The sequence below is a fragment of the Trifolium pratense genome, linkage group LG7 (genome assembly GCF_020283565.1).
Source record: "Trifolium pratense cultivar HEN17-A07 linkage group LG7, ARS_RC_1.1, whole genome shotgun sequence".
NCBI classification, from domain to species: Eukaryota; Viridiplantae; Streptophyta; class Magnoliopsida; order Fabales; family Fabaceae; genus Trifolium; species Trifolium pratense.
Window position 1 is genome coordinate 26,994,773 of NC_060065.1, and position 11,165 is coordinate 27,005,937.

At 35.6% G+C, this 11,165-nt stretch overlaps 1 protein-coding gene across 1 annotated transcript; it reads right to left on the minus strand.

Moving 5' to 3' along the window:
- Window positions 1–6,463: 6,463 nt before the first annotated feature.
- Window positions 6,464–7,796, minus strand: LOC123896159 (protein FAR1-RELATED SEQUENCE 5-like). Its single transcript, XM_045946579.1, has 3 exons — window positions 7,015–7,796; window positions 6,812–6,965; window positions 6,464–6,703 (listed from the first exon to the last, which is right to left on the minus strand). The coding sequence occupies exons 1-3, from the start codon at window positions 7,794–7,796 to the stop codon at window positions 6,464–6,466; spliced, it is 1,176 nt and encodes a 391-aa protein (XP_045802535.1).
- Window positions 7,797–11,165: the final 3,369 nt, after the last annotated feature.

Sequence of the window (11,165 nt, forward strand, 5' to 3'; positions counted from 1 at the left end):
AAAGGGTATGGGTTATTGCTCAAGTGGAATTCTGTTTGGGGTTAAGCTTGGGAATTGGTACTCTGCTTGAGCAAAGGTTGTATGTACTCCATAAGGATTAGGATGATACATTGATGCATGCTTTAGAATGTACTAGATTGTATGTTTTAGCTTTCTTCCATTAGCATTTTCATGTACTATGTTTGTAGTTTCATTGACATGTTTGCTTGCTTTTATTGCACAGCTCTCTTTCAGATAATCAGGACAGCAACAAGTGGAGGCATGGCATAATGGGGCTTTGAGTTGGATTGTACCATTTTCTCTTTCTTAGCCTTTAGTATCCTTATTTCAAATATTAAGAGATTGTTGCTTTTAAATTTCAACTTTGAGGTAAAGTTTGTAAAGCGTCAAGGGAATTTGGTTGCTCATATGTTAGCTAGTGCGGCCAATTCATAGGCTAGTCGTTGTGTTTTCTATTCGATTCCTCCTTGTATTGAGAACCAATTAAGTAATGAAATAAGTTAAATTTGTGTGTGTAAAAAAAAAAGTAAATGTGATTAACTTTGTAATCGAGGATGGAGTGGTTCTGTATGTAGTCTTGATTTGATTGTTATGGTAAGAAGTTCTAATGTAACATAAATGATTTTATATAATCATTAGTATTGTTAAACAATTAATATTAACTATGAAGGTAAAATAGATTTTTGAAATCCTTAATATTGGTTAAATGGTTTCAAGATGTTATACGCTAAAATCATTATTAAAACCATAAGTATGGTTTAATGGTTTTGATAGTCTTGTATGTGAAACCAAAATAATTACTGAAACCATAAGTATGGCTTAATGATTTTGATAGTCTTCTATGTGAAACCAAAATAATTGTCTAATGGTTTTGTAATTAAACAAAAGACCAAATGTGATAAATATTTAAACCATTATTCACAAACTATAGTACACAATTATAACATAAAAACAATTAACAAATGTGAATCAATCAATCGGTGACAACTTTTTTTGTAAAGCCTCATCATCTCCGGTTTTATATCGTCTTAAAAATTTAAATTTATTTCACAATTTTTATTAAGGGTTAAATATGTTTTTGGAGAACAACTCTTTGAAACCATTCCACAGCAAAAATGGTTTCATACCGTTATACACTGAAACCATTAGTCTAGTTAAATGGTTTCATGGCGTTATACACCGAAACCATTATTATAGTTAAATGGTTTTATATGAGCATTAGTGTCAAGATGTTATACACTGAAACCATTAGTCTTGTTAATTGGTTTCAAGATGTTATACACTGAAACCATTTGTCTAGTTAAATGGTTTGATACTGTTATACACTGAAACCATTATTATAGTTAAATGGTTTTATATGAGCATTAGTGCCAAGATGTTATACACTGAAATCATTAGTCCTTTTAATTGGTTTCAAGATGTTATACACTGAAACCATTTGTCTAGTTAAATGGTTTCATACTGTTATACACTGAAACCATTATTCTAGTTAAATGGTTTCGTAGCGTTATACACTGAAACATTAGTCTTGTTATTTGGTTTCAAGATGTTATACACTGAAATCATTAGTCTAGTTAAATGGTTTCATAGCGTTATACACTGAAACCATTATTTTAGTTAAATGGTTTCATATGGGCATTAGTGCCAAGATGTTATACATTGAAACCATCGTTATTAAGTAAAACATCACATAACCATTTTACAAAACCATGCTACATAAAGCAAAAAATCATATAAAGCAATTAGGGTTAGTTTAGTTGAAATTTTTTTGGATAGTATGCATGAGATATTGGATTCGATCATTTTTTTATTGTAAAAAAAAATCGATATATATATATATATATATATATATATATATATATATATATATATATATATATATATATATATATATATTTAATTAATGTATGAAATTTTATTTATATTGTGATTATGATTGATAAAACTTAAAATTAAATTGTATGTTTGACAAGTATGCTTTATATATACATGAACCATTCGTTATTATGTTGGGCTTCGAGGGGCTGTATGACGAAAATTAATTAAAAATGGATTTTTATAATATATACTTCAAAGGAACAAAAGTTATTATTTAATTGGAAACGAGGGGCGCGCTAGAAATTTGGGGGGGTGCGCTAGAAGTTTGGAGGAGGGAAAAAAATTGGGGACGCGCTAGAAATCTACGGGAGGAAAAAAAAATTGGGGGGCTCACAAGAAATCTAGGAGAAAAAGGAAAAAAAAACTGGGGGGTGCGCTAAGCAAATGGGGGGCGCGCAAGTAATGGGGTAGTATATGGGGGGGCGCGCGAGAAATGGATTGCATAATTTTGGGTTTGGGCTGACTTTTGGTTGACTTTTGGTGTAGGAAGCAAATATGGTGGGTGTAGGAAGCAAGTTTATGCATGGTGCATAAGTTTGGGCTTATGCACCATAACCACACCCGTCACAATGGTCCCTTCCGTCAGTTTTTAACACAAAATGTATTAGGTGGACTAATATTACATTTGGTGCACCATAGATCTCAATAAATCTCTTAATTTAAACCGTTTGATCTTATTGAAAAATAATAGCCATTAAATTTTGAATGTCCACCATATCTAACGGTGCATCATTACCAACTAGTTTTCTTTTCTATTTCTTCATCTTCTTCATTTACCTTGTATCTATATAAGTTGTTTTCTCATAAACTACCATGAAAATCTTATAATAATTCATAAAAGCTTATTTATTTGCATAAGCTGTTTCCAATAAGCTCAAAAATAAGTCAATCCAAACGGACCCTAAACTATAACGAAGAACGTGTTGCAGGCCTTCAGCCAAAAGAACATAACAACACTTCGCAAATAACTGTCTTACCAATTTTAAGCTCTGTTGAATTCAAAATAAGTCATCTCAGTTATTTTGTACCAATAAAATAAATGACTACAAACCTAATAAGTCATCTTCAAAATTGACACGAGTCAGTACTCAGTAGTACTAACAAACACATATCTTATAAAGCAAGTATGCAATATTCTTTGTTGAGGCATTTCAACAAACACATTGACTACAAAACCTTAAACAGTCAAATAAGAAAATACTATACAAAAAGCAGAACTTCATAAACATATCAAATTCAAACGTTCACTTTAAAGTGTTGGGAAACCCTAACAAAGAAGAGAAATATTAATGCAAAAGAAGTTGTTGTACTTGTTTGTTGAAGATGCTATCAAAAAACAAAAATGGCAAGAATGTATGAATGAAGATAAGTGGGTGAGTGTGGTTACTAGTTGTTGGTCTTGCAAGTGACGAAGTTGAATAAATTGGTAGAAGTGAATTCCCTTAGCTTCACTGCCACGTCCATGGTGAATGGACATTGAAGCTAGCTTGTCAATAAATTGGTATACAGAAAGGTGTTTGCTTGATTGTGAAGATAAATGAATGAATATGACAATAGGAATAAAAAAGGTGTGTTGTTATTCCCTTAACATTCCCTTATTATGAAAAATATATATTAATTTTGGCCGAGGTTGGTGAAGTGATAAGTTAGACGGTATCCAACTTGCGAAGAATAGACGAATGCTAGGAATTGGTAATACGAGACAACCGTAAACAATACGAGTTGACGTATCGGGTATTCTAGATAAGAATCTTTATGTAATGAAAATTAATGTTTTTCGATTCAGTTATGTATGCTTCTATCGATATTCTAGATAAATCGATACGGGGTGTTATACTTTTTAGATGATACTCTGTCAAATGGTTTTCCAATTCAGGTATGTATGCTTCTATCAAACCTGCCACCGATTATATATAATTCATCCATTTATAAATATAATTAGTAGGCTCTAAATTATATAGAATCCATCGATTTATAAATTAAGTGAGATAGAAATAATTACAATTTACAAATGAAATGAGAGACTAATAATCACAACAACTTCTTGACATCTAGAGTGTTACAAGCTCTCCTACATCACAGAAAGAAAGTTCTAAAATAACACCAGTTGCAAATTAACAAAACACATAAATGTTCTTCTAATTGAAACCTTGAACATGAGTTTTTGATCATCAATCATCTCAAATAAACTCGTGTGATTGTATTAAAGTTCATATGAAACATAACATATACATTTCATTGCAAAATGACGAAAAACAAACGTTCTACTGAACATCTAGGATAGGATAATTGAAACCTTAAAAACATGATTTTGCAAATCAATAATCTCAAACACACAAGTGTCTCCAATCTTTACTTTGCATTCTCTCACAAATTCTGGCCAACCTTTAGTGAACCATCCATAATCAAAATGTTGATTAAAACTCACATCTACAAACCATGTTCCTTCCCCTACTTTCAACTCGACTGAATTTCCACTAGAAATATTATTGTGTTTCTTTAAGAACTCACCTGGTATGACCAGTTGCATTTATAGGAACAAATAAAATTTTATATATTCACACACAAAGCTATATACATGGAAACGATGACATTTTATGTAGTTCATACTGTTAGAATCAGAGATACACAAATAGGAAAAGAGAAAGACGGCTAGGGTTTCAATAGAATACCAATAGCTTAACATTACAAAAGAGTTACTAGAGAATATATATAAGGGAGCTCAATAAAGACTCAATAGAATATATATTACTAGAGAATCCACAAGCAAGAATCACAATTAACAAAATACAAGCACAAAGACTCAATAAAGACTCAATATGTATTTCTAATACTTTTCAATAAGATACTTAGTCTTGAACTTGGTCTTCACATATATAGTGAACTAGCACGCTCCTCTTGCTTCACAAAAGCTAGGACGCTCCTTGAGAGTCATAAAAGGTGATCTGATTCATTTTTGATCTTCATCAAGAATGTATATAAACTTTCCAAAAGTGTTTAAGGGACTTTAGAAGATAAGTGCAATCATACCGTTGTTCCATTAAGTCTATCTTATCCTTAAAACACCTGATCAGATCAAATCTTCAATAAGCGCGCTTTTAAGTGGATTTCCATATATAGCAGATGCTCATGTTAAATGCGCGAGATTTCCTTTAGCAAATAGGATGTTGTAACATGTTTTCCAACATCTTGTTAGTATATTTGTTTTAGCAAAATTAGGCCAATTCAAATTGATGACGGATCGTCACACTCTCTAATCCAGCCTTTTTTAGCAACATTAAATGCTTTTTAGTAGGTTTTAAGCAATAAATGTAAGAGAAATCTAATCATAAGCTTGATTACTTGTTTTGCAAGAAAACAGGAAAAATTGCAGGAAATTGCTGATTTTCACTACGCTGGGGGCGTAGCCCATCACGCGCCGCGTGATGGAGATCACATGGAGCCAAGTTTTCACTTTGATCACGCGCGGCGTGATACCTGACCACGCGCGGCGTGAAGCTTTGTTCAGGAATTGGATTGCTCTCTGACTTGATCACGCGCGGCGTAACACTTGACCACGCGCGGCGTGAAGAGAAGAGGAACAACTACGCCGGGGGCGTGGAGCTATCACGCGCGGCGTGAAGATGGCAGAGTTGAAGATCAGAGGCCTCAGAGTTGATCACGCGCCGCGTGATACCGTTACACGCGCGGCGTCGTTGAAGAAATTGCAACCACGCGCGGCGTGATAGATCTGGCGCGCGGCGTGGTTGCGTTCAGTATATAAGGATTCTGCATTTTTCTGTTAAGGGGTTGGAAAATTCTGCAATATTCATCTATTCTCTGATTTTGGAAGCATCAAGATCCAGATCAAGGACTCCATAGGATAGCTCCGAGCACCTCAATAGCATGGATTCTCAAGCCATGAAGTTGAAGCGAGGACGCGAACGAAGCAACATGAGGAGCTAAATCCCTTGTGGAGGTAGGATCTAGGATAGCTTAGGATGTAGATGAATCTCATGTAATCTGCTTAATTGTAAGGATTTACTCTGTAACGGTGTTTACTTAATGCAATTCGTCTCTTAATGCTTTATAATCCTTCATTAGTGTTGTAATGATTTCGAGTTAAGTCACGTGCGAGAGTATTGATTTAATTTCTGAACTGAATTGCATTGAGCACTCGAGTGTTTCCGGTCGAGAGATTGAGACATAGAGTGTAGCGAACGATCGACGCGCTTTCATATCATTCGTTGTAGGTAGCTTCCGCCCGAGAGATCGGGGGAGTATCGACAACGAATAGAGTGGATTTTGACAAGAGATTGCGATTCACTAATTTGTTGATCTAGTTGTGAACACTTGAGTAAATTCCTATGATATAGTAGATTGCATGTGGTTTAGCTATAGACTAGGTGATTCCGATGATTCTACCTCGCTTTTCCATTATATCAAAGCACGTTTTCTAACAATTCATCACGCAACATACCCCCAATTTATGTGTATTTCTTGCATAATGTTTATGAACACTATTAGACTAGTTTAATCACACAATCCCTGTGGATCGATATTTTTATTACTACGTGGTAATTCGTTCACTTGCGAAAATTATCCATCACAAATATTCAACAACATCAATATTTGTTGGTGTTGACACATTAGCGCCACGGTCTTTCAGTTGCACTGAACATTTTTTACTTTTCTTTTGCACAATACTTTCACAACGATCTTTCGGTAGCTCTGAACATTTCTTCTTTTTCTGTTGCACACTACTTTCACAAAGGTCTACCGGTAGCTCTGAATTTATGTCTTGCACACTACTTTCAGCGTTGCAACTTTTTTTTCTCTTTTTTTCCTGTTTATAACAATAAAAAATAAATTTTACTAGAAATATAAAACAGTATAATTAATAAAACATATGATATGATTCGAAAGATAAACAATCAAGAATTATTAAACTTACCGAACAAGTCCTCGCATTATGAGTTGTACTCTTGCAATGAGTACAATGCCTGAGAGCTTTTGTGTCATTCTTTTTTTTCTTTGGAGCACCTTTACTCTGAACCGGGATAGGATCACCAACAACTGACTTTTGTGTTCCAATAGGATCCTCAACACTGCCATTTTTTTTTAAAATTCATGAGGTCATCCATAATGTCCCTATACACACCATTCTTTTTAGAAGCTTCTTTGCAAAATGATGTCAAAACAGAACAATATGCACCAAAACGGGCAAGCTCAATCACATCGGAATCAACTGGATCATTAACATCCACCATGTTCAAATAATCAATTTTAGCATCCTTGGTCCATCGCGACAATACCAAACTGCTAGGAATGTGATCAACATGTTCTTCCTTCATCACGTGAAAAATATGAGAACAAGGAAGTCCACGAGAATCAAACAACCGGCACAAACATTGGAATGTATCACCATCGTAAACAACTGTTCTTTCATACACATCCCGACAATATTTAGTCAAAGTATAAAACTTTGTATCTCCAATTTCCTTTTTATGCTTAACAATCAATTCACCGGCCTTCATAATTTCTTCTTTCACTTCTTTGAAAATCTCCGCTGTATAGATTTTAGCGGCATTGCTCTCAATCAAACGTAGTTGAGTTGTCAACACAGGTTCTGAAAACTTTGACTTAAAATCTTCAACAAGTTCATTGTTTCTGTAGCCTCTCAGAGCCTGCTCAAAATTTTGCATAAATTCAAAGATGCATCCTTTCTTTCTAACATAACTCTTTATTATTGCATTGATTGCTTCACATTGAGACGTAGTTCTTATACGTCCAAAAAACTTATCCCGCAGGTATGCGGTTGCCCATAGTAACTTGTTCTCGTAGGTTTTGATAACCCAAGGATGTCCTTCAACTCCATTTTCTTTAATCATCTCTGACCAATACTCTTCAAAATCATCCTTTGAAAAATTTGAGAACATGGCTTTTTTAAATCCCTTCAAAAAACCTGAATTCATCACATTTTCAGCTGCATTTTTATTCAAATGTCAGGCATATAACCGATGGGTCGAATCGGGGAAAACCTCTTTTATGGCCTCCCTCATAGCCCTATCTCCATCTGTCACCACAGCTTTTGGGCGTTTATTTTCCATACACTCCAAAAAACAATTCAACACCCACTTATACGTCTCCGTGGTTTCATCTGATACCAACGCAGCGCCAAAAATTATTGTTTGAGAATGGTGGTTACAACCTGAAAATATAACCAGCGGGAGGTTGTATTTGTTCTTCTTGTATGTTGTGTCAAATGCAACCACATCTCCAAAACAGAAATAGTCAGATCTACTGGTCCCATCAGCCCAAAACAGAGACTTCATCCGTCCATTACTACTGTCAGCAGCATATTCAGCATAGAGCATGGGATCAGTAGTTGACTTTGCATTAAGATAATGTAGCGATGCAGCAACATCACCATCTTTAACAATATCACGCATTTTTTTATCAAAATAATTATAAAGATCTTTCTTCGTAAACCCAACATCACCATATCCACCCTTCTGAGCAACCATGTACCCCATAATATGACAAGTTCTAATTCCACGTGACTGCATACCATCAACCTGAGCTCTATCTGCTTCACTAATTTTACGATAAACCGGGTGTAAGTGCACATACCTAGCTGATGTTAATTCATGGTTATGAGTCTCTTCAAACACAGACACTACAAATCTACCCTTATCGGCTTTGTATGTCACACGAAACCTAGCCGTGCATTTCGTACATGTCAAACGTCGGTGCTCTCTTTTCCTATCTAACCTAGATATGTGTCTCTTATCTCGTAAACCTTGTCTACTGCATACAAAAAGCTTGTTTGTTATTATTTTACAACCATCAGGCCCTATTTTTTTCTTATCATCACTTTTCCTAACGGAAAAACCTTTACATTTACCGTATTGATAATAAAATTCATAAGCTTCGTCAACACTACCAAAATCCATACCACGAATTTCATCAGCAGTCATAGAATTAATACGTACCGCTCTTTCACCTATAGATGCTTCAACATCAAAATCATGGTCATTGCCATCATCATCATCATCATCACCATCATCTGAAGGAAAATCGTATTTTAAAACAGAGTGTAAAACGCAGCGGAAATTAAAATTTTCCTTCGATGGATCCTTGCGAATGGACATGATCAGGGTTTCGGTTATTACCTTTGAAGAACAATTCCTCGATTCTGAATTGATCACAAGCACCGCACGATCGCAGCACCTCTAGCTGGTCCACACGAACAGTTTCCGTTCACCTCTTAGTGCTAGCTGCAAGACGACGGTAGAGGGAGATTAGGGTTTTAGAGAATTTTAGGGTTTCTATAAAATTAGGATTATGTGTGTAACCACAAGACTGAATTGCATAAGGCTTTATTTATAGAGCTTCTTATGTTGTCTTCAGGCCAAAGCGGTTATTGGACTTCGCAAGCCCAATAACCTACTGTTACTAATCGCACCCCACTAATAAGTCATACTTATTTCTCCCGTCATTAACTGTCCTTATGTGTGTGACCCTGTAGGTTCCTATGACGTTGGCAATAATATTAATCTCAATATTATAAACAGTGAGCGGTATCTAGCAACACATCACTGCTACCCAAGTCACAAGAATGTCATGTGATCTGACAAACCTTTCCGTGATAAATATCTTGTGTATAATTACCCTTTTACCCTTATGTCTATATTGAACACAAGGTATAGTATGTCACCCTTGCTAAGTTCAATATTGGCCCCATAGACATATCTCCTGTTATGTAGGAGGGGAAAATTCCATCTACGTCACTCATGTCCCTCAGCATGATTCGTGGAATACCCATCAACCAACTTTATAGTCATCATGTTACGGATAACGTTTGAATGGCAACAAGGTAATACACTCCTACATCTAGGGTAGATAATGATTTCAGGTCGAAGGGTGGAATACACCACTTATCACTATGAAAATATCTTATGACATTTCATAACACACTATGTAGTATTCTCACGGTGGGTCAATCCGATACAAATGTTACCCTTAACATTTATATCTATGTGAAGACTTGATAACTCTTTATCTATGATCCGTGAGATGTGACCATCAGTTTACCAACATAATAGCCTATATGCTTTAATGTTATCCCATTTCACTTTAAAGCTTGACTACGGATGCTTCAAGAATAGTGTTCTTATGTTTAATGGATTCTCACGATTAAGTCATACTTAACGTTCCACTTAATGAACTAACTATTCTAGGAACTTTATTACTTTAACACATAAACATAATAAAGAAGAGCCTTTATTTAATAAATGAATTATTCAATACAAGTATCATGCAATCATAAATAATTGGCCTCTAGGGCTTACACCAACAATCTCCCACTAGCACTAGAGCCAATCAGGCATACTCCTAATACCTATGCTCCTAGTATGGCCATCATGCTTCGGCTGAGCAAGAGGTTTTGTAAGTGGGTCAGCAGCATTGTCGAGTGTTGTTACTCTGCATATCTTCACATCTCCTCTATCAATTATTTCTCGAATAAGATGATAGCGCCTGAGTATATGTTTGGACTTTTGGTGAGATCTAGGCTCCTTAGCTTGTGCGATTGCGCCATTGTTATCACAAAACAGATCAATGGGATCCACAATGCTAGGGAATATGCCAAGTTCAGTAATGAACTTCTTTATCCAAACAGCTTCCTTTGCTGCATTTGATGCGGCAATGTACTCAGCTTCCGTTGTAGAATCAGCAACTGTATCTTGCTTTGAACTCTTCCAGCTCACAGCGCCTCCATTTATGCAAAACACAAAGCCAGACTGCGATCTAAAATCATCCCTATCTGTCTGGAAGCTAGCATCAGTGTAACCAATTACGTTTAGCTCTTCTTGACCTCCATATATTAGGAATGAGTCCTTAGTCCTTCTAAGGTACTTAAGGATATTCTTGACAGCTACCCAATGAGCCTCACCAGGATTAGACTGATATCGACTTGTTGCGCTTAAGGCATATGAAACATCTGGACGAGTACATATCATGGCATACATGATAGATCCTATAGCTGATGCATAAGGAATCTTACTCACGCGATCCCTTTCTTCCTTAGACGAAGGGGATTGTGTTTTCGAAAGACACAAGCCATGCTGCATAGGAATGAATCCTTTCTTGGAATCATGCATATTAAAGCGTCTCAGCACTTTATCTATGTATGTACTCTGACTTAAGCCAAGTAGTTTCTGAGATCTATCTCTATAGATTCTTATTCCTAATATATAGGCTACTTCACCCAGATCTTTCATAGAAAAGCAATTCCCTAACCAAGT

Bases quoted from the DNA above. Each gene is read 5' to 3' on its own strand.
- LOC123896159 (XM_045946579.1), bottom strand. From the start codon at position 7,796: ATGTTCTCAAATTTTTCAAAGGATGATTTTGAAGAGTATTGGTCAGAG. The intron at 6,966-7,014 runs GTATAGGGACAT...AAAAAATGGCAG, and splicing joins GCTTCTAAAAAGAATGGTGT to TGTTGAGGATCCTATTGGAA. The intron at 6,704-6,811 runs GTAAGTTTAATA...TGTTATAAACAG, and splicing joins ATAATGCGAGGACTTGTTCG to GAAAAAAAGAGAAAAAAAAG.